The sequence below is a fragment of the Myxine glutinosa genome, chromosome 3 (assembly GCF_964187855.1).
Source record: "Myxine glutinosa chromosome 3, kmMyxGlut1.1, whole genome shotgun sequence".
Taxonomy (NCBI): Eukaryota; Metazoa; Chordata; class Myxini; order Myxiniformes; family Myxinidae; genus Myxine; species Myxine glutinosa.
Window position 1 is genome coordinate 72,058,362 of NC_136263.1, and position 25,157 is coordinate 72,083,518.

Sequence of the window (25,157 nt, forward strand, 5' to 3'; positions counted from 1 at the left end):
TGGAGTTTCAAGTCAGGAATTTAGCAATTGTTTCAATTCATGGTGCAATAAATGTATTACACATTGATTAATTAATGAATGTATCATGCTCTATTCAGAGCGTCGGTAGTGTCGAAAAAAATTGTTTGGCGAGGGTTTACGTTCCTCGACAGGTCGCCACTCTGACGCAGGATACTCGCCCGAGGATCGATGATGCAGGTATTTGTAATTTGTTCAGGGTGCCAGCGATAACTCGCCTACTCTTTACGAAGGACACAAGGAAAATTGGACGATGAAAAAGGCTCTAGGCTCTCCATCATGCATATTGTACAATGTAAGTATAAGAAAAAAAGACACCAAAAGTTCAAACTGGCAGTTGTAAAACAAGTGGATGTGTTGTGTGACAGTTGTGTAAGACAAGGATAACGAGGGTATGACCCCTAACTTAATTTAGTATTTTTATTATTTAAAACTGGCAATTTTCAGCCATTGATTGTGAAATTAGCCATTTGGTCTTTAAAAATATCAATACGTCACCATGTGGTTCCTTTTTTCGAACACAAAGAAATCTCCTTAATTTAACCTTTCGTCCTAACCATGCTGAGTATTGTTGTAAAAAGGCCACTGTAATAGATGAGATAGTTAATAACTGGAAATGAAAGTGCCTGGAGGACACTTTAGTCACGATAAGTGGTCACTCGTCTATAATAGTGGACTAGACTTAAAACATTCCCAAAGCATTTCTGAGTCGTAAAAGAGTAGGAGAAACACCAAGCAAAGCACACTTTATATTCCAGAAACTTGTTTAAAATGGTGCCCCGGTCTTGCCATGTCACCCGAGCCTCAGCCCTTTAGCGCGGTATGCTTTGGCATGAAAAGCAAGGGATCTGCCTCCTGGCCTCGTGTACTGCCCTGCTCAATTAGGCCTGTTAAAGAGGCACTTGGGTTACCAGTCGGTCAGCAGGACCAGTGTGTGTGATCCTAATTTACCCCTTGGACCTAAAACTACGGCAACAAAGATAGAAGGAAAGAAAAAAAGAATTTTGAAAACATAGGACTTGGACTGGCACCAGCAAGGAACAGGTGACATATTGAGGGGTGACCCCACGTTCGGCGGCACAGAGGAGCCGTAACCCAGCAATTCATCTTCCCAAGGGAAGGCGCGCAACGTGCACCGGTCCGAACGCGTCACTCAGCACCAAGCGCGTGCCTCTGTAATGAATGTGCGCACGTTTCTGTGAATAGCAGATCTCTTTCACCCTCACAATCGGCCTCAACCCCTCATCAACAACTCCTTTCATTCAGCCACTACCAGTGCCCCTTCCCCTCATTCGCACCCTACTCTTATCAAAATAGCAAATCCCTGCCTAGATGTGAAACCCCTACCTTAGCACATTACAAAACGGGTTTTTTATTGACAAAAAATATGGTAGTGGAGCCAAATATCTCAGGACGGGGGTGGGGCGGGTGACCCCCTTGTACAATACGGAATAAAAATACGAACGAGCAAATTAATACAAAATATGAGAGCAGGGAATTGGCACAAAAACGATTGAAGGCTTCCAGAAATGTGAAGAAATCGACTGCAGTCATCATGATAACAAAAAGCAATCTAGAAATGATGTGAAATGCCAGGAAATAAGTAATAATTTTTATAAACATCCAGCAGAATGAAAGGATGGAGACAAAAGAGGAAAAGCAAGCAATATAAGTCAGTGATTATTAACCCCATTCCACATCCAGTAACGTTACAGTCGTTACATAGTGTGAGAATTACGGATTACTCAGAATACCATTGCTCTGGGGAGATTATAGAAGTGAATTTTTTTTTCAACAATCTATGTTCATTTACACTACTCTTGTTGTATTTGTTGAAGGTCCTGAAGAAAAGTTTGAGCCATATAGTCATTCAAAACGTCCTGCATTATAACAAGGGAGGGCAGTAAGAGTCAACCACAATGAGTCGGCTAACACCACGTGTAGACCAGAGCAGTTGGAGCAGGCAGATTATGATCCCACCCTGATGGTCGGGAATGTACCAGCTGGGTTTTTACCGACAATCCAATAGTGATGTGACTGTTCTCCTGAAACTAACTCGACTGCCTGAAGATTAGAATCCAAATTCTAACATACTGCTACCTGAAGTTGGATTTTAACCCACAACATCAATTTACGCACCAAGAGGCTGCCACGACACCTTAAAATATCATTAACAGAACTTGAGCGAAAACAGTTTCGTTGAAATCATTATGCTATCTTATGCTCAACATGGTGTAATGACTCGGTGGCATAATGGTGAGAGTGTCCGTCCACTCTGAGTCATGGAGGTCAGCGGTTCAAATCTGACTACGGCCGGGTCATACCAAAGACATAAAAATGGGATGAGCTGCTTCCTTGTTTGATGTATGAGCTGCCTCCTTGTTTGATGCTTGACATTTAAAAAGGATAGAGCATGCACAAACAACCATAGGTTGGCAACCATTACACAGGATTGATGGGCCTAATGGCATCTTCCTGCATTGAAGTCCCTTGTAAGGGAACTCATATAAAACAACCCTAGTTGGGCCTGTTTCCTTCCAGAAATAGAAAGATCCCTTTAATAAGTGGAACTACATGTACAGTGCCTAGAGAAAGTATACACCTCCTTTCAATTTTTTCACCTTTTGCTGCCTTATAGCCTGGAATTAAATCACATTAAATTCGACTTTTTCCACCTTTATTTACACATTGTAACCCACAACTTCCAAATGAAAAACAAATTCTACAAATTTCAGAAAATTAATTAAAATACAAAACGAGAATATCTTGATTGGATAAGTGTCCACCCCCCTGAGTAAATACTTGGTGGAAGCACCTTTGACAGCAATTACAGCTGTGAATCTGTTGGGATAGGTCTCTACCAAATTTGCACACCATGATTGGGCAATATTTGCCCATTCTTCGGAACAAAACTGTTAAATATCACTCAAGTTGTGTGGGGAGCGTTGATGGACAGCAATGTTCAAGTTATGCCACAAATTTTCACTTCGATTTAGGTTGGGGCTCTGACTGGGCCACTCAAGGACATTTATATTTTTGTTCGTTAGCCACTCCAGTGTAGCTTTGGCTGTGTGCCTTGATAAAATGCTGAAATGCTGAAATGCTGAAAATGCTGAAATGCTGTCATGCTGAAAGGTGAACTTCAGTCTAAATTTTAGCTTTCTTGTGGAGGGAAGCAGGTTTTCCTCTAGGATTTTCCTATATTTTGCTCCATCCATTTTCCCTTCTGTCCTGACAAGTGCCCCAGTCCCTGCTTATGAGAAACATCCCCATAACATGATGCTGCCACCACCATGCTTCACAGTAGGGATGGTGTTCTTTGGCTGAGGGGCTGTGTTGGTTTTGCACCAAACATAACGTTTTGTATGTAGGCCAAAAAGTTCCACCTTGGTTTTGTCAGACTACAAAAGTTTATGCCACGTGGCTTCAGAATCTCCAGTGTTTTTTTGCATACTTCAAATGGGATACAAGGTAGGTTTTTTGAGTAATGACTTCCTTCTTGCCACCCTACCATACATGCCAGACTTGTGGAGTGTTTGGGATATTGTTGTCGCATACACACAGTGACCAGTCTTTGCCATGATGGCCTGTAGCTCTTTCAAAGTTGCCATTGGCCTCTTGGTGGCCTCTCTGATCAGTCTCCTCCTTGCTTGGTCATCCAGTTTGGAGGGACGGCCTGATCTAGGCAGGGTCTTGGTGATACCATACGCCTTACACTTCTTAATGATTGTCTTGACTGTGCTCCAAGGGATATTCAAGGCGTTTGAAATATTTTTATACCCATCCCCTGATCTGTGCCTTTCTACAACTTTATCTGGGAGGTCTTTTGAAAGTTCCTTGGTGCTCATCATTAAGTCTTTGCTGTGAAATGCACTACCTAGCAGAGGAAACCTACAGAAACAGCAGATTTTATTCTGAAACTAGAATGGCACTCGGTAGAGCACATACCTCTGCCAGGCTGAACAGTTTGTTTTGTATCCCAATGATAGGCCGGATCTGGATTCGGATCTGAACGAAAATCTAATCGGCTTGTTCTTGTCACCGAACAAACTCATCCACCTAGTTTCGTCATAAGTCATCCATCACTTTTTTTAAATATCATGTTATATATGGCTTTTTACCCGATCCCTCAATGGTGAAGAATCACTTAACAATTAAATAATTATCGTATCCGAATCCATATTCAGATCTTCACTAAAATTGAGTCGATTTATCCTTGTCACGCACACAATCGGTCCACCAAGTTCGGTCTAAATCCATCCATAACGTTTTGAGATATCGTGCTATGTTTCAGTTTTATTCCCATCACTCAATAGTGAAAAATCACTAAAAAAAAATATACTGGCCAGATCCGAATCCCGATCTTCACCCAAATCTAATCATTTCGTCCGTGTCACATACACTACCTCTCTGCCAAATTCCGTCTGAATCTGTCCACAAATTTTTGAGATATCTTGTTCACAGACAGATAGACAGACAAACAAACAAATGAAAAATCGGTCAGAAACCGAGGACTAGCCGGAATGTACTTTTTTATCGGCCATTTTGGATCATTAAACGTAAATAATGACCTCTGCCAAAGTTCAAACGACGTGGGTTTAATCCCTACATGAGAGAATTCCACATAGCTATTTGGGCAGTGTATAAGCTAACAAATCGCTGTCTCCATCGATCTTGCCTAGGCCGTAACACCTTTCGGCTCAAAATCCTTTTAACTGTTGACTTGGTAGTTTTTACAATGAAGGAAACACGTATCGGGAGTACATACGACATAGCGATTGTGAATGTGACAGCTCTGAGGCGTCTTTCGCTTCGCATCGCAGGGACGGCGAGCACCAACATGGCGGCTGTAAGATTAATTATTATTGAAATTCTAAAGATACTGTTTAAATTTTGATGATTTGCGTGTGATATGATTTAACGGATGTTTATATAAATCGTTTAAAATAAAAAAAAAGCCTTCAATTTCTGATATTTTGCCTTTTCATTTGGGCCTCCCAATTGAAGCCCCGCCCATAGGGCGGGTACCGTCGTTGGTTAGCAAAAAACGATTTGCACATTTTGGGTGACCTTGTGCTTGACCTTGGGCCTAGAGAGTTAAAAATTGGGCACAGTCTATTCCAGGGCAAGGCAAATATGTGTGTAAAGTATGGCGATGCTATGTGCAACAATGTAGACGTAGTACTGCGCACAAACAGACAGACAAACAGACAGACAGACAAACCAACCAACCAACATACTTGCCGGAATCTATTCCGGCAAGTAACAAACAGACAGGGGTGAAAACATGACCTCCATCCAACTTTGGTGGCGGAGGTAATAAACAGAATCACTACAATTTAGTACAGGTTTAGTACAGGTTTCGTACATTTAGTACAGGCCAGTTAACTTGGTGTGTGATTTTGAAGGTGATTGGTTACACCGATGCTTATTTACAATTGTTATTACTAGGGCATTGCCCGTACTATATCTATATCTAAAATTATATCCCCCCCCCTCTATTTACATGAAATGGTTTGGTCCAAAGCGAACGGCTTGCGAGTACGGTGACAATCCCCCCCCTCTATTTACATGCAATGGTTTGGTCCAAAGCGAACGGCTTCCGGAGTTTGGTAAAGAAATCGCCATCGCGTGCACAAACGCGCAGGAAAGCGAATGAATCGCAAATTCGGTTTTATTAGTTTTAAAACATAGTTTAACGCCAACATAGTTTGCAAACGTGAAATAAATGAATACGCTCTCAAATGTGCCATCCGAGGCAGAGTGTGTCCTCCACGTTCGGCACACGCGATCGTTCGCTGCTCTCTGATTGGTTGAATCGTTTTTTGGACATAGCTCGGTAAGTAATTGTCCGATTAATATGAAACCTTGAAAAGGCACATCCTCGGGTCCCCAGCAATATACCTGGCAAGTTAAAAGTATATCGGACCCGTGGTTGTCGAGAAACAGCGGTCACAGACAAACAAACGTACAGACGTACAAACGTACAGAGATTACTGGAATTATAGATAGATAAAGGTGGGGAAGGGGGAAGTTTGTGGGTGGGTTGACACTTGTCCAACCAAGATATTCTCGTGTTGTATTTTAATTAATTTTCTGAAATTTGTAGAATTTGTTTTTCACCTGGATTACAATGGGTTACAATGTGGAAATAAAGGTGGAAAAGGTCTGATTTAATAAAATTTAATTCCAGGCTAAAGACAACAAAGGGGGAAATTTTGAAAGGGCCTTCTCCCAGAGGAACCTGGCATCAGACTTTCTATAGGCACTGCAGTTGGTGGACATCATGTTTCGACATTAAAACGTAGTTATTTAATGGCAGACATTTTAAGAAGTGACTAGCTTTGCACTCAGAATTTTAACTCAAGACGATCTGCTGCTGCAGGAACAAGTCATTGCCTAATCACGTTGCATTTCACAAGTGACAGCGCTAATAAAACGAATTTGTTGCCAGTCACGGAGCTAATTAGCGAGAGGCTGTAAACAAACAGTGGAGCAAAGTTATTGTGAGTGTCCAGAAGAGCATATACAAAGCTCAGCAATAGCAAAATCATGCGGAGGACGCTATTTTATTTGGAATCCCTCGTGGGGGAAGTGAGTGCCGGAGTAGCTTGAAGGGAGTGCCGCGTGGGCAACAAAATATTTTCGAAACCATTTGGCTTTTTGAGAAATAAAAAAAAGCTTTTCTTGTGCAAAAGGTAGGCCTTAAACTATCTACTGGTAACGTTTTAAACAGCCTTGACATGGCCTTGCGCCAGCTTCAACATCCTTCCTTGCCAGGCATTCTCAAAAGTTATGGAATTGCTTGAAACCCAGCCTATTGATCATTGCCAAGTTGCAACTGTCCAGCCAGTTGCAAAGGTTGCCTGCCACTGTGTTAGAGTGACTGCTGTTTTGCACCAACTTTGGCAATGGGCCTCCGGGTGATATCGTTCACCGTCCCATAGCCTTAAATCTCACGTTCACCACTCGCTCGTCCGTTCAGATGTGAACATAAAATGACAACTATTTGAATGCACGCCAGCAGCATTCATTCTGTGCACGATGGAAACCTTCCGCCAGGGGCAACTTGCACTCTGCCAGACTGGTCACGTGACGCAAGGCCATGTTCCTTTGCATGAAAATGAAGGTGGCTTCTTCAGTATCTAACACTCAGCAAATGTTTTCCTTTTTATGATATTGTGGGTGCGTTAAACATGACACTTAAGGAGCTGTTGTAAAAACGTTAATACTTTTTGATGAGCGAATCAACAGAAATGCAAATGATCCGATGGCATCGCACGTTGCAACTTGCGATGTGCTTCACTGGCATAAAATAAGGCAGGCATTGTTTATGACCTCGCTCTTCAATGAGCTTCGACGTTGTACATAAAACATAAATATGGGTAAAAATTAACCTCCAGATGAGTAAAAATAATGGTGCAATATATTTGAGCGACACAGCAATCATACAAAAGTTGTATTTCTTAAGAGTGCGGAATAAATATTTAGTTGGATACAACAAAACAGGCATTTTAAGGCCATTTTCCCTACAAGAGCGGGGGTTAGCCTTGCGGTCCCCATGACAATCTTCTCCATTTTGCCCTATTTTCTGCATCTCCCCTTGTTAACCCCCTTGCCCGCATTTCTTCTTCGACCATCTTTAGCCAAGTCTTTCTCGGTCTTCCCCGTCCTCTACTTCCTTCTACATTAATTTCCATCACTCTTCTCAACCAGTCACTTTCATCCTTCCTCAACACATGACCAAACCATCTCAAATTGTTTCTCTTCACAGCATCCATCACAGGCTCTATTCCCATCATCTTTCGCAATTCATCATTTGTCTTCCTCTCTCTCTCAACGAAACTCCACACATCCACCGAACCATTCACATTTCCAACCTTTCCAGCCTTCGTTGCTGCTCTCCATTCATTACCCATGTCTCGCTCCCATAATTCATAACACTTCTCACACATGCAGCATACACCTTTCCCTTCAGCTTCAACGACACTCCCCTCCTCATCAGCATGCCACTCAGTTCCCGAAACATCTTCCATGCACATCTCACTCCAGCAACCGTTGCCGAGTCTGATCCACCTTCTCCATTCAGCATGTCTCCGAGGTAACAAAATGTTTTCACACCTTCCAGCTTCACGCCGTCTCCAAGATCCAACTCAGCATTTCCTCCCTCTGCAGCTCCCGATGTGCACACCTTACACTTGAAGGTAGCTGCCACACTGGTTAATGACCCTCTTAGACCACTACATTTTTGATGAACCCACTCAGCGCACATTGTATATTGAATGGAATTCACTCCGACACCCTTCCTGCACACAGCACATGCCCACTTCCCAGTTCTTTCCACCTCACCACATGCTTTACCACTTGCCATCACCTTCGTTTTTCCGATATTCACCTTCAGACCTTTTGTCTCCATACATTCCTTCCACTTATTCATCTTCTCCTTCAGTCCATCCATACTTTCTGCAATCAACACCAGATCATCTGCATACAACAACTCCCACGGTAAACCCTCCTTTACATTCCGAGCCAGCACCTCCATCACAGCTACAAATAATGGTGGACTTAGTACCAACCCCTGATGCACTCCCACCTTCACCCTTAAACTCACCACCGTTCCCGTCCTTTGTCCTTACAACTGTGCACGCTCTTTTGTACATTGCCATCACTACTCTGATCAACCATTCCTCCACTCTTAACTTCCTCAATGCCCATGTCACTACTTCACGTGGAACCCTATCGAATGCTTTCTCCAGATCAACAAACCCAAGAAACAACTTCTTCCTCTTCTCCATGTACTTCTCCTGCAACTGCCTCACAATAAAAAGCGCGTCTGTCGTTCCTCTTCCCGGCATAAATCCAAACTGCATTTCGTCAATCTTCACCTTCTTCCTTATCCTCCTCTCCAACACCCTTTCCAATACCTTCATTCCATGCTCCAATAACTTTATCGCTCCATACGAGCCACAGTCCAAAGGGTCACCTTTCCCTTTGTATAGAGGGATGAGGGTACTCAGTTCCCAATCCACTGGAATGCGGCCTTCTTTCACCACCAGATTGCAGATCTCTGTCATTCTCTTCACACCCCAATTCCCGCTGCCTTCAACATATCTCCCACAACTCCCATCGGCCCTCCCGCTTTTCTACTCTTCATTGCTTTTATCGCTTCCTCAACTTTCTTCTTGGTTATGTTCTCTGCCGGTCCTTAAACTGGGTTACTCTCTATGTTGCCATCCCATTCATTCTCTGCATTCAACAGTATTTCCATATATCTCTTCCATCTGGGTCCACAACGATTTGTCCCACTTCATCCTTCAAGCAACTAACCCCCATCACATCACACCTCTCTTTCGCTATCTGCTTTGCAATCCTGAATACCACTCTCTGACCCTCTTCCAAATCCAAGCGTTCTCCGAACATTTTCCAACATGCCTCCTGTGCCTTTGCTACCTCTTTCTTTGCAGCCTTCTTGGCTGCCTTATGACTTTCATGCTCTGCCTTTTCTGCCCCCGTACCCTTCATACCCTTCTACATTGCCCCCATACCCTTCGCCTTCTGCCACTCCTTGAACTTCTTCCTCTTCTCGTCAATCCTCTTTCCAACGTCATCATCCCACCACCATGTTTCCGAGTGCCTCGGTGGTCCTTTTGTCCATCCACATACCTCACCAACGGCTCCCAACAGACTATCTTTCATTGACATCCAACCACCTTCAAGCTCAACCACATCATCCTCTACCATACTCAGCCTCTCTTTTAATGCCTCCCTTACTGTCACCTCTTTCAACCTCCACACCTTCATTCTCGGTTGGTACTTCACCTGCCGAGCTCTCCTCGCACCTTCACCCTTATGTCGCAGACAACCAAGTGGTGCTGTGAAACAGCCTCCTCCTCCGGGATCACCTTTGTGTCCCGGAGGTGCCCCATATCTCGCCTACGCACCATCAGGTAGTCAACGGTTGTCGTCGACCCACCTGACGTGCATGTAACAAGCTTATTATCCTCTTTCTGGAACTGAGTATTACAAATCAACAAATCAGCTCCATCAGCAAACTCCAAAATCCTTTCACCTTCTCCATTTCTCATACCATATCCATAACCCCCATGAACTCCCTGAAAACCGTCCATACTCCTTCCCACATGTCCATTTAGGTCTCCTCCTACCACAACAACTTCCCCATCTTTCACGTTTTCCATAGTTGGATATGAAATGTTGGATATGAAATTTAGTTGTTGGATATGAAACTTAGTTTTATTAGTTCCATTTAGTTGGATATGTTTTAGTTTTAGTTTAGATTTAGTTTAGATTTTAAAAAATTCCATTTAGTTGGATATGAAATGCAATTGATCCTTAAGCCGTTGGATATATTGTTTAGTCTAAAAATCAAATAATCTCAGGTAGAAAACACCATAAATGTATGGTATTGGCCAGGACGTCAACCAACTAAACAGGATGTCCACCAACAAGAACAGCAGCCGGAAATTTTGTGGTTTGTGGGTTCAAACCTGGCTCATGACAGCAGGGTAAGAGATCTAGATATCAGCTTCTGGAACCTCACTTATTCCCAACAGAAGTATGGCGTAGATAGCCGATGCTAAAACCCCAGCTGGTTCAAGACGACCTTTACGGGAGGGTGGAGTATTCTGCCTGCCCTGCCTGGTCTGGTCTGGTCTGGTCTATTTGTGGCACCCGTACACAGAGTGTGGTTGACTCTTAATTCTCCCAGAGGAATCTGGCATGAGCACTTCATTGCCCCAGGAAAACCTGGGATTCAGCACGAAAATGCTCACGATGGAAATTCGAATTTGAGTTCCTGAATTTCCCCGAATTGCATTAAAAAAAACCCTTTGAATTCAAAGAAGAAAGCCCCCTAAATTTGGGCAGAAACCTCTGTATTATTTATATTTTTCATTTTCATTATTTTGTGTTAATACAGCTAGGTGTCAAGGCTCAAGAACTAAGGTAGAGTAGAACAACAATGTCAGCAGAGAACATGGAGCAGGCAATGGATCAGCAGAGAAAATGTGGCAAGGGGGATAAAAGGGTGAGAATAGGGTCTCAGCGGGTATAGTAGAGCTCACTAGTAGAAAAGAGAGACACCAGGAGATGGTGGTGGGCTGCAGACTTAATCCTGGAGAGAAGAGCTCAAGACAATGGACTCCAATAGACAGTTCCATAGGTGAGAAAAGAATATGAAGGAAACGGTTTGTTTGAATAGGTTCAAGACCAATGGAGATGCCCAGAGGTTCTAAAGGTGAATGAATGCATGGGCATGGTAAAACTTTATTTATGGATATTCTAAAGTTTTAGATAGATATTTAGATATTCTAAACACATACCATGTGTTTCATTTAGAAAGGCCACCTGTTAAGGTGAGCCGACATTATCGACTTGCAGGTGTCAGCACAGACATCTGTATGTGACTTATTGGGCAGGTGGACAATGGTGGAATGCTGTTTGTGCGCAAAATCATAATGTATAATCTATTTTTGATAACCCATGCAATGGTGTGCCTTCATTTTTGATAATGTAAATGGCTTCTTGATAATGTGGATGGTGATGCGCCATAACCTGTTTGTATGCATGGAAAACCGTGACGTGGCCTAGTTTGGTGATACAGATGTGAAAACATAAACCCACCTTGGAGTGTGCTGCCAGTGGACCCTGTGCAGCTGGGAGGAGGAGAAGGCTGCGGTCGAACTACTGGGGCAAAGGCGCTCTTCTGCTTGACTGCGGAGAGCATGTGGGCAGGGGAGAATGAGAAGGCGCCCGGCGGAATGCTACCGTTTGAAGGAAGGGTGATAGAAGAGGCAGCCAGAGGTGGACTCGACGGCACGACTGTGATTGCGGTTTGGCGTGGTGTGCATTCGAGTGATGATGAGGTAAGTGTGGTTGCAAAGATGATGGAAAGAGGCATGCAGGCAAAGAAAGGTTTCGAGAGATTGCGGAAAGAGGTGCATGGTACGAAGGAACGGAAGATTGGGCAAGACATGCAGTTGGAGAGAGAGAGAGAGGGGGGGGGGAAAGCAAGAGAGAGAGAGAGAGAGAGAGGGAGAGGGAGAGCAAGAGAGACAGCGAGAGCGAGAGCGAGAGAGATGTGGTGTAGATGAAGTGGTGATAAATGAAGCATGCAAAGTGAGTGAATGGATCGGGTAAATAAGAATAGAAATGGATCATTGGTAAGGGGAGACAAGAAGGGAGGGGAGGAAAAAGGCCGAGGTTAGTTGTGCTGTTGAAGCGTTTGAAAGTTTTTTCACTGCATGTTAGTCTGGTATCACTGCTGTCATGATTTGGTGTTTCTCTGAGCCAAAGGTCAACTTCCCTTTAAAATGCTTGGCAGAGATACTATTATCAATTATCAGTCGCCCTTCCTTAGTGAAAAGGGGCCACAGTATTTCCAAGCAGTCAAGCACATTGCGCGGACGCAGAAAAAAAATCACAGACACGTCCACGCTTCGCATGCATATTGCGCAAGCATCGGTTGCGGCCTGGGAACTGGAGAAAACAGGCAAGGATGGAAGATGGAAATGATCAGAGAGCGCCAAGCAAAGTGATAAGATTCAGGGCACAAAGGCGGGAATGGACGTGGAAGAACAAACATGGTGATCCGCATTCATGCACATAAGTCCGGGTGGAATAGCGAAAAGGAGGTCAAAATCACCAAAATGGAAGTGCGTTCTACAAGAGGAAAATCCATTACCCGCCCAATGGGACTCGACCACGTGATTTACTTCGACAAAAAAAATGCTCATTCAATACACTTTAGTGTTCCTTTCAACAAGCATTCCCATTTCACGTCCTGACAACTGCGTTCCCCAAGTTAGCGTGCACAATCAGTGCATCCTGCGTTATCCCACTACATCCTAAATACAGTACTATTAAAAGCAGTTTTGCACTTCATTACTGCCCAAATAGAATGGCTTCTTTAGGTCCAAAATGGCTCGGTGAACGCATAAAATTACTTCTATTACACATTCCCAAACTAGATCACATTAGACTCAAACTAAATGAGATGAAAATAATTACAGTGATAAGAATGACCTCATTATGATCAGTCAGAATATATCAAGAACCAAATGATGTCATATAATGATGTACATTGAAGAAATATTGCCATACAAATTGCATAAATTGGACATGTTGTGGTGTCATGTTTACTGTGAGTTCATGAGTGATGTTAGGGAGGCAAAGTTTTTAAAATAAACGGTTGCCATGTGCCATGCTCCAACTCGCCCTGCGCAACGACAGGAACATTTGTCCATTATAGCCATCCGGTCGAAGACAACCCCACATCTATAAAATGTATGCCGAGTTTGAGAATTTCTCTACAAGTGTCACGAAAGCATTTGCTCGGGGAAAAGTTTAGATTTTCTTTTGGCCATAAAACAAGTCTCAAAAGATTTTTGCCCAAAATCATTCACGAAGCTTACAACGACGTAGGTGATAACAAACATCGTGGGGAGAAATATCGAGAGGGTTTATTCCCACTGTGGGAACTCGGAATAAACGATGAGATTGTGAATGCAGTTTATCATAGCCACGTGACGTAAATAATCATAGTTTTAGCTCATCAACAGAATACATAATTTTGTATGTTTTGAGGGACTTACAAAATGTTATTGGAATGAGATACTCACAATAGTCCAATAAACAGCTGGGTTTTTAATTTTTCAAATAAAACGAAGTATACATGATTAAAAAGTAATGCAATACTTCTTCACAGAGCTTCGGGACCTTCACAATAATTCCAGAAGCGTTTCAAGGGTAGAACCGGAGATAACTCAACCGGCCAGGGCGCCGGCGATAACTCGCCTACTATTCACGAAAGACACCGTGGGATCATTAATGTCCATGGACCACTGGCAGACAGATCCTCCAGCTTAACGTCCTTCCGATGGATGGCGCACACATCGATGCCTCGCCTTGTTTGTTAAACACCAGAATAGGAGTTTATAGCTGGGTGGAGATTTGAACCCTGATTTGATAGCTGAGATTCGAGTGTACATACCTCTAACGCCGAGGCTATCCTAGCGGCCTATGTGATTATTTGGATTCCAAGTTTCCGCTAGTTTAAATGCTGAAAAAAAGCTTTTGAGATATGAGTGCCAACACATTTTGGACAGATGGACGGGTGGATGGATGGACGGACAGACACCAACGTGAATTTGAGGGTTTTCTTAATAAAACTCTAGAATGTGGAAACGGACGTTGCTGAAATTTGGAACATATTACCTGGATGCATAAAGCATTTACTTCTGAAATTTTCAGCCGACTTTGTCCAGTAGAAGCCGAGAAAAGAATTCTCAGGCCCTATGTTAAAGTTGCATACCGAGAAACGATCCCATATAAAAGGAGGGGCGCTTTGCGCCTCCCTTGATAAGTATCTCTTCCTACTTACTTGTATATACTTCTATATTGAAAAAATCCAAAACGTTGGAATTCCTTGGGCTATTGAAAATATGTTATTCCAATAAAAGTTTGAATGCCCCTCGAGTAAAAACTGCTCAAAAAAATGAGAGCACAATATTATTCCTTATGTTCTCACAATGGCCAGATTCTACTTAGCTCAATGGTGTCCACATCATGGAAATGTTCAAATATAATGAGAGCCGCCACCTTGGTACTTTTCATTCTGAATCTAGATTGCACAGTCCACTGGTCAAAATGATTACAAACAAAAACTAGAAAGAACAATCAGAGATTGCAGTCCCTCGCCAGGATGTGTTTTCAGTATTTTTTAAGACTTTTGTGTTAAAACAAATATGGCGACCGAACCACGTGACCGATGACGTCATCATTATTCTTTTTTTCTCCGCCAATTTATCCCGAGATGATGCTCAAGAAATTTCATCTTGATCGGATGAAGTTTTGTACTTGTTGAATTATGACGTCATAATGGAGGCACCTATGACATCATCATTAACATATGTTATTCCACATGGAGAGTTCTTTACAATGAGCCATGTCTCAATGTTTTCTATGCAGTGCTTTTGGAGATACAGAGGTGCAAAGTTTTTCGGTTTTTACGAGATGGTGCCCATACCATGTCACCTATGACATCATAATTATCATCCCTTCAGGAGTGCTGCTCATAGTCACCTCGTCCTTTCTCCCATACTCTGCACCCACTGCTTTCTTCTACTCTCGCTGAACCCCTTCACACTCACATTCCTTTCCACCACTCACACGTCTTTTTCACTTTTTTCACTTTTTTTTTTCCGTTTTTTTCACGTCTTTGTCCACCTGTTCCCCTTTGGTCTTCCATCACTTTACTAACCAACTACCCAATGTAATTTCGCTCCTCCATGAGTCTAAATTTGTGTATACAAAAACATGGAAACAATGAATCCCATTTATCCCATTTTCCAAATGATGCATCAAATACCCATGACAAGTTGTTTGTAGCTCACGACTGAAATGGATGTCGGACAGGTCGCTAAACCATGATCATAGGCCGCTATGATAGCACCTGTCATCATGGCCATAAATTCAGTAATTGAAATGCAGGGTCACAGCACAAAATGGCTGACTTGTTTCATTCACATATTATGTATGGAAAAAAAGTCTGGTGTTGGCTTAGCGGTTAGGGTGCCGGCTTGGGGTCCCAGATCCTGGGTTCGAATCCCAGTTGATCGCTGAATTAACGCTGGGGGGTTGACTCACTGACTCAGCCTGTCGTCCTTCCGAGGCCGGCAAATTGAGTACCAGTTCACTGGTAATTCCCTGTCTGTTGGAAAAAGGCGACTAACAGGGTTGGCGGCAGGAAGGGCATCCGGCCATAAAACATTGCTTCAAAAAAGGGGACCACGGTGCCCAAAAAAGAAGGCCAACCCCCGCTCTTTGGGGAAAAATGGCCTCTATTCCATATGGTGGTTCATTATGTATGGAAAAAAAGATGAAATTTTTTTCCCCTTCCCTCCCTATCCCTCTTCCTTTCTCCCCCACTCCTACTTCCCCTCCACATTTCCTATCATTCTTTTTTCCAAATTTTCTCTTCAATATGTAGTGCATATAATGTTTAAGCACCTTTTGTTCATTCCAAATTAGACCACTTTTATTTTATAATTTTACATTAGTGGTAGAATTGAACTTTCGTCCTATATTCCCTCGTAAAGTTACATTTGATCCCTCAATTTTTTTCAGCATCAAATAATCGTCGTGCACGCGCATATCGTTTCATCGAAATATTGGGGCTTGAGTTAGGGAGCATGGTCACGGCAAGCGCTGGCCTCCGACCGAAACTCACTAGCGTACGGGGAGGTGGCGGACGTTCCATTGAGGAAACCTGGAGAACCAGGTACGCCCAGGTTAGCCATGCTGTTGCCGTAACCGTTCATGGTGTTGGAGCTGTTGTAGTTGGACTGCTGTGGTGTAGAACTCGTCACGTAGCCACGAGGAGACACGCTGCTGGTGGTCCTGCTGTAACCTAGAGAAACCACATGGCACATTATAGTGTGTTATCTAGCACGTTGGGAGAAACATCCTGCATTTGGCTCGATCATTTGCACCTTGCTCTGAATTCCATTGTTGAAGGAAATTAGAAAATTGTGCAAACTTTTGAGTCACAAAAGGTGTAAAGATGAAAATGCAAGCATAATGTAGATATGAGCAAAGGCACAAGATAGATTATCGCAAGAATTAAGAAAAATGACGAATCTACTCAATATAATCTCAGTTTGCTTCTCAACCTAATCAGATACTGTCAGACATGTGCTTTGCAGACAGTGTGTTGCACCAGCCAGTGCACTGTCCCCCTTGGATGGAACTTTATGCCACCTGACATTTCGTTGGCAGATATTTAGAGATCCCAGAGCCTGGTGTTGGCTTAGCTGTTAGGGTGTCGGCTTGGGATCCTAGGATCCTGGGTTCGAATCCCGGTCGATCGCTGAATTAACACCAGGGGGGTTGACTCAGCCTGTCGTCCTTCCGAGGTCGGAAAATTGAGTACCAGCTCACTGGTAATTCCCTGTGTCTCACAAGAGGCGACTAACAGGGTTGGCGGCAGGAAGGGCTGGAAAACATTGCTTCAAAAAGGGGACGACCACGGTGCCCGAAAAAGGCCAACCCCTGCTCTGCGGGGAAAAGATTGCCTCTAAAGGTGGTTATATATACATTTAGAGATCCCAAGGTGCCTTTAGAAGAAAAAAAATGTATGCCAGTTTGTGTTGGTACCCTAACCAAATTCCAAATTTCTGCCCTCACCACTGCATCAGGTGCTCAGCCACACCTCAGTAATGATGCAACCAGCATACTGAATTGCTAATTTAATTCAGGTCCAACGTCCATATTTTTAGATGATAACGATCGTGTATCAACAATGTACTATAAACTGATATTTAACAAGTCAATCTGGAAATTGGTTGCCCAATCATCATCCTCCTTACCAGTAGCATGTCCCAGCATTGCCTGCTCAACAGATTGGCCCGTCTCAGCAACGCTGACGGCCAGCTGACCGCCAAAGGAGTTCACCCCCATCATGGCCGCGTGGTGTGCCGGAGAACTGGCTAGTGCCGGAAGTTGGTTCTGAGGTCGGGGCACGGTGTACAAGGCCTCTGCAATGTCTGCAGCACGTTTGAGGATGATCTCCTGTGGTTACAATGGCAATGATAAGTTAATAACGCAGGATTGTCATGTAAATTATCCTCTTTGGTCACTTCTGTAATGCAAAGCACAAGTAACGATTCCACAATCTACGATACTTTATGGAAGGGTTTACAGGGCTATCCTATCAGGACTTTATGTGGTAAAATGACAACATTTGTAGTTTTATGAGCTTATTTAAATTGTCATTTTTCAAAGTTATTGGTTTTTTTGTTGAAAAAACCCAACAAGTTAAACAAGACCGATAGTCCAACAACCGTTTAGCCAGACTTGTTTGATACTTTAGTTGAAGAAGATAGTATGACCTGGGTGGGGATACCAGTTATCAAATAATGTATTACATTTTTTTTGACTTCAGGCATGGACAGCCGGTTCATGAATGACTTGGGTAAGAAAACGGTGAATGGCAAACGATGAACCAATCAATTCCACATTCCTGTGCCACCTTCAGTCGAACGTCAGGCACTGACAGCAGGTTCGTGAAGGAATTTAGCAAAAAACGGATGCAGTCTGAATGTTTCTATATCCAGTCAATGGCGAAACTATAAATGAGGAATCTTCGAATGTCCTCATTCTGTTTTAAACTCAATATCTCTATATTCTCATTCCAAACAGCATCATTCATCATTCCAATCACAAATCAACACTATAATATTAATATATCAAAATATAATGTTAAATCACGATTCTATTGAGATATTATCAAACCAGCGAACCATCGTCATCTGTTCACTTCCGGATCCGGGAGCAAGGTCCATGTCGATCACATTTCAAAATCATAGTTATATTGAGGAATTTCTGAAAACTCCTAACGATACCTTTCGACACCCACTGGGACCCCAAAACCTTCCACAGAAGGTTATTATATTTCCTTTTTAGTAAAATATGCAACTGTAACGGTAACTGAGCATTGTCACCCTGTCATGTGACCAGATCCTCAACTCTGATTGGTGTAAGTTTGTGGGGACATACGGACAGAAAAACACTGTTCTAGACGGCACTGCCCTATGGGCTACGCCATAAAAATAAAAGCAAACACTGGTATCTTCAGTTGTCTATCATCAAGGGACATGCATTGCATTAAATCTGAAGTAGTTTCAGTGAAGTCTCAAGTCATTTTATTCAGATATTTTGCTTATTATTTTACGCATGACCCTCAAGTTTGCATATTGATTTAAATTTAACTTGCTGGAGAATTACAAGAGGCGTTAAAGAGGTTCCATAAATGACATACTCACAAGAGTCCAAGGCATGTCCAAGTTTTTTTTTTTTCTTCAAAAAAATGATGTATATTTAACTGGTAGGAAAAGTATGAATGTGTGTGTATGTATGTGTGTATGTATGTACATATACATATATATACCATTGTCTATGCACAATTGTCTGGACTGTTTTTCCTAATAGGGTGCATCTTCCAGGAAGTGCTTTTTCAAATTACATAAGGTCGTTCAGGAGACTACTTGTGTGTTTGGATTGTTTGGTCGAAGCTTCCACAGTAATCACAGTTTTGCTTGTGTATGAATTGTTGCTTCAAGTCCATCACAAGGATGTTAAGCTAGAGGTCTGTCTCTCTGCAGTTGGCTGTTATTGTTGTTGTTGGACATTAAAAATCCCACGCTGTATTTTGAGAAGACCGAGAGAATTATGTGCTGCACCTTGAACAAATCACAAATTCCTGCCACCTTCCGTCGAACGTCAAGCCTGGCCAGCGAGTTCGTGAAAGGCATGGACTAAAAAAAGCTGACGTTCGTTCCCTGCCCGACCCTATAAGAAGGTGGGAATGCTTGGGGCCATTGAAGAGGTTATTGTCGTAATGATTCGAGCCGTGATTGTTGAACACTGGAGGGCCGAATCATTAGTCTAAACTAAAGTGTTGAAGCATTGTTGTACAATGCGATAAAGCCAACAAGTAAAACAAGGCGATGAGAACCGATTGTGCTTTTTCACCATACACTGAATAAACATGTCACTCGCTTGATGAAAGCATAGCGGGGAGTTCATTGCTAATTCCTTATTGAACCATAGTCTGTTTATTGCCAGTGGAATTAGTTGCTCATTGCCATTTTCATCATTGCCTTTTTGCCTTTGAGGCCATTACAGCTGATGGCACCACAGCCTTGTGGTCATTAGAACTAATATTGTCACTCAAAGCATCGAGGCCACATTCCCACCCGCAATAATCGACTTTGAAGGTGTGTACAGACTAGAAAGATGACAAACATCCCAAGAGGAAAACGGGAGGAAAAATTCCCCCCTATAATGGCCCTCAGGAAAAATTGATCAATTCCAAGCCAACGTGTCATTTTTATACGTTTTCTGTTATCCAGAAGGAGAGACGTGCACAAAGGATTAACGAGGAATAGTGGAGGCATTATGGGGATGGAAGCGGTACTTAGGGCTCTGTGAAGAAAAACATTATGAATGACAAATTTGCTTGTCTTTTGGAATTAATTGCTTGCCGGGACCTTTTTTATTTACATTGGCCACGTGTAAATTAATACAAATATTTCGAAGCTTTGTGAGCCACGTAGTGTTCGTGTCAACCATGCCTGAAGGACAGCAAGCGTGCTGTGCACCACATGACATCGTTTCTCACTACAGATGCTTCAAATGCTGACGTTCTTCACTAATGGACCAATATACGAATTTACCTAATTAACCAACACAACCAATGGCCATTGGCCAGGTTGAATAGTGTTCACCTTTCATGCCTCCGCTGCGGTTTACCACCCTCAGCTTTTACACGACAAACAGACTCAACGACACCACCGACGACACCTGCAACCCCTGCCGGGCCGCCCCACACACAATGAAACACATTCTGGAAGACTTAGTCAGGTTCACTATGTCAATAAATTATATTTCGTTCAAAATCATGGTAGATTAGCAAACCTATACATTTTTGGAAAGGTTATAGCATAAGGAAACTAAAAATCAATGTTTACATTTGGAGAGATACCTGTATGGCGGCCATTTTGGATTTTCAAAATGGCCACTGTAAAATACATATTTTGTTCTATTTCTGCCTCTAATTACCCTAAAAACTTTAAAATATACTAACCTATATTTTCAGGGACAAGGAATCCAATGAAAGTATCAAATTAGTGCTATGGGGAATGGTAAGATACGAATCAAAGGTTTTGAATTGCAAAATACTGTCTTTATATTCGCGATAAGTTGCATAATCAAATACATGTTATCATTTTGTACAGGCAGTTAATAACATCAAAATGTGTCACAATAATTCATATCACCAAACATACACAGGCAGTCAGCAAAATCATATATACACATGCAGTCAGTATAACTTCACATCTACACAGGCAGTCAATGACAAAATATACACAGGCAGTCAATGGCATCAAACATACACGATTACAGAATATGCCATTTAGAGTTCGTCATCACTGTCCTGTGTGTCGTATCCGACAATATAGTCCGCATCGTTTTCACAATCCGTTCCACACGAGCAAAGGTCGGTCAAATTGATTGGCAAATCGAATTGGTCGAATGGTCGATCGAATCGAATTCGATGAATCGAATCGAATCGATCGAAGTTGTCGAATGGTCGATCGAAGCAATTGGTCGAATGGTCGAATTGGTCGAATCGAATTGGTCGGAATTGGCAAATGTAAACATTGATTTTCAGATTTTCCATGTAATAACGTTTCCAAAAATGTATAGGTTTGCTAATCTACCATGATTTTGAACGAAAAAACATAGTGAACCTGACTAACTGCACGGCCCTGGCTCCACAAACAGGTTAGAAGCGAGGGATCTCCGGGTCGCTCTCGGAAGATAGATCGGCTGGCTATCTCCGAGCTGCGGGTCTGTTCGGGAAGGATTGACCGGGGCAAATCAACAACAGCAACAACGACAACACCAGGAATGGGAAAAGATTAGAAATTTCAATTGAAAATGTCAATCAGTCCCTTTAGCTTCTCTGTGGCAATATCTTCGAGCTATTTTAAACACCTCGTTGGTTGTACTTGGTTATTAACCGGAACAAATGTCAAATCCAAAATGAGTTTTTAGAACTATGTTTGGTGTTTTGCAAAGAAAAAAGCCTTTGAAAGAAACGAAATCAAATCATGCTCAATGTGCTGAGTCACCATAGTGGAAGATTATATATATATTATTTTATACTTTTTATTATATATATATATACTAGCAGAAGTACCCGGCATTGCCGGGCGGGGGAGTGGAGGGGGAAGGGGTGGGGACGGGAACGGGGGGGAGGGGAGGAGAGGGTGCAGGAGGAGGGGGGAGGGGGAGGGGGGAAGGGGGGAGGGGGCAGGGGGGAGGGGGAGGGGAATGGGGTGGGGGGGGAGGGGAAAGGGGTGGGGGGGAGGGGGGAAGGGGTAGGGGGGAAAGGGAGGAGGAGGGGGGAGGGCGGGGGAGGGGAGGGGGAGAGAGGGTAGGGGATGGGGGAAGGGGAGGGGGGAAGGGGAGGGGGTAGGATGAAGGGGGAAGGGAGGGAGAAGGGGAAGGGGGAGGGTAGGGGGAAGGGAGAGGGGGGAAGGGAGGGAGAGGGGGAGGGTAGGGGGAGTAGGGAAGGGGAGGGGTATGGTGGAGGGGGATGGGAAGGGAAGGGGGCAATGTTAGGGGGAGGGGGAGGGGAAGGGGGGGAAGGGGAGGACGGAGTGGGGAGGGGAGGGAGAGGGGGGAAGGGGAAGGGGAGGGGGGGAAGGGGAAGGGGAGGGGAGGAAGGGGAGGGGAGGAAGGGGAGGGGAGGAAGGGGAGGGCCAGTCAACAATGACGTTGCAGTTCTCATGGAGGAGAGCAGCACAACAATCGCGACATCGTCCTGCATCTTCGCAACAACAGCACGAAGTGGATTTTGGAGACTCACCGATCCTGTTACGCCCTCCAGTACTGGCGTTGCCGGGCGGGGGAAGGGAGACCCGTACATTCCCAACCCGTACATTCGCCCTCTCGACTCAAGCTCACTTGGACAAAAGCCTCGCACAAATTACACCGTGAAGGCCCAATGGCCACGTCTATGCCACAAATCAAGTACGTGAGCGAGTCTGGCGCACTGAATTGAAAATATATAGAACGCTCATACTCCGTGAAAAGTGTAGCCCGCGTGTCACCATCTTGGTTAGCACGACTCGACCAACTCGCTTTGCGGATCTCGTTTGTTTTTAACGTGTCCCAGATTTTAAAAGCCAGACAACTGTTAAAATGCCATTTTGTGCGGCAATAAACTGCTTCAATCGGTTAAGAAAGGGTTGTGGAAAGACGTTTCACAGCTGTTGCAAAGACGTTTAATTCATATCGCACAAAATCGACAAAAATCGACACAAAACACAATCGCACAAAAGGTGAAAAAACGCAATTGCTTTTCGCTCTGAATTACGTGCAAACGTGTGACGGAAATCACCATCGCCCAGCATCGAGTGCCAACCAAGATGGTGCCCGGTAGCTGCATCTCCACCTATGTGGTGTGAATGGCAATGGTCATTCTATATACATTATACACACTTGGCATTTAATATGGAATATTTTTTTTGTGGGGGTGAACTTACTTTTCAAGATGACTTAGAACCAAAAGTTCATTGGAGTTATGTTGAAATTATTCTAGATTTTGTTAATGTGACCTTTAAAAGAAACAAAAACCACATTTGACATTTCGAAGCAAATAAATTGATCCTTGAAAGTGATGTAAACTGATATCGAACTCAATTCATGGACAGTACTGTGTTAAACTTCTGTACGTTTTCCAGAAGTATCTTTTTATTTTGCACATTAGCCAATTTTTTTTTCAACAAAAACAAAAGCTAAATTATGACTGGGATTACGGACAGTAAAATTACAGTTCAGTACTTCGTGTAACCTCCATGAGCATTCAGGAGAGCACGTACACGTCGAGGCATGCTGTTCACGAGATTTGCCAAGGTTTGGACAGGAATCGCTTGCCATGCAGTTAAAATAGCCTGCTGAAATTCACGCACAGAGGTCGGCTGCTGGTCCAAGTTGTCGATTTGATGCGTTAATTCTGCCCACAAGTTCTCTATCGGATTCATATCCGGGGAAATGGCAGGCCACTCCATAACGCTCTACACCACGGTCAGCACGAAAGTGTTGGATCATGCGAGCACGATGAGGCCGTGCATTGTCATCTTGGAAGACAAAGTTTCCTCGAAAGGCTGCACGAGCAAATGGAAGCAATGTTTCTTCCAGAATGACCCTGTACTTGAACTGGTTCAGGTTTCCATTCAGAACAACCAGGTCAGTTTTGCCCCCTGCATGAAAAGCAGCCCAAACGGTCACCCCACCACCTCCAGCTTGGACTCTTGGCACTATACAATCTTCGTTGTGGGCTTCATGCACTTGTCTGCACACTCGGACGCGGCCATCTTGACGATAGACAAGAAATCTAGACTCATCACTGAAGGTCACGTGATTCCAGTGTCCTGGCTGCCATTGTCGGTGCTCTCTGGCCCACTGCAATCGGCGCTGGCTGAGTTGTCTGGTCAGGCGTGGCTTTCTCAGGGGACACCTGGCGCGATAGCCTGCTTGAACCAGTCGTTGGTTGACTAGCCTTCTGGATACAGGCACATTTGTCAGTTGCTGCCACTCAGCCCTAAGCCGATTAGCTGACTTGGTATGGCCATTGCAGACTAACCGGTGCAGCTGGCGATCATCTCTCCTTGTGGTTCTGCGTGGACGTCCTGGCCTCGGTATTGGAGTAGGGACACCCCTCTGAGCATTTCGTTTCAGGATCTTTGACACCTGACCTTGAGTGATGCCATACTGCCGAGCAATAGCACGCTGTTTCATGCCAGAATTTCGTAAAGCAACCACTCCATGACAAACAGCATTGTCAAGTTGACGGACCATCTCCAGAGGAAGCGGCAATAACTTTTGTAGACGCGCAGCAGTTGTTTTCCACTAATACAGAACGCAACAACCCTTATACTATATATATATATATATATATATATATATATATATAAATATATATATACGTATACCCGATTGTGAAGCCAATCGTCAAATGTACCTGTCCTTACATTTTGTCATGCCACCTGTGATATAATCCTGTTATTGACTTCTTGCTGCGAAAGACAATCAGTTACATGGTTCTTTCAACAAAGACATCACCGAAGGGTAAAAGAAACTCACCAGATTGATGTACTGAGTTCAGAAAGTAAACCCAAGTCAAGAAAAAAAAATATTCCATATTAAATGCCAAGTCTGTATTTTCCGTTCAGTGGTCTGGCAGCGAGGATGGAACATCACGTGATCGCTCTGAGCGAATCAGCGAGCTGCTCTGGCACCGGCTGAGATTCCGTGTATAATGTTCCTCGCTGAAATGCGCTGAGGTAAATATGAATAAAAAATATGGATCTCGTCAAATATTTTTAGGTAGGCCATGTCCTTCCCAGGCTCAATGGCCATGTCTATGCCAAATATCAAGCACGTGAGCCTCTCCGTTTAGGAGTCTATCGGTAACATACAGACACACACACACACACACACACACACACACACACAGACAAACTGTGTTTTATTTATATATATATATATAT

General features: G+C 43.5%; 1 protein-coding gene across 2 annotated transcripts in view; it reads right to left on the reverse strand.

Moving 5' to 3' along the window:
* The window catches only part of EBF3 (EBF transcription factor 3), a 199,182-nt gene that overhangs the window by 3,364 nt on the left and 170,661 nt on the right, over positions 1–25,157 (reverse strand). The window contains exons 12-14 of one of the 2 annotated variants that reach the window (XM_068110645.2): positions 17,403–17,604; positions 16,265–16,444; positions 11,659–11,748 (exon numbers count right to left, since the gene is read on the reverse strand). In XM_068110645.2, the coding sequence (XP_067966746.1) occupies positions 11,659–11,748; positions 16,265–16,444; positions 17,403–17,604 (472 nt within the window). Of the gene's footprint in view, positions 1–11,658; positions 11,857–16,264; positions 16,445–17,402; positions 17,605–25,157 lie in introns of both variants that reach the window. The other variant, XM_068110642.2, reaches the window with a different exon arrangement.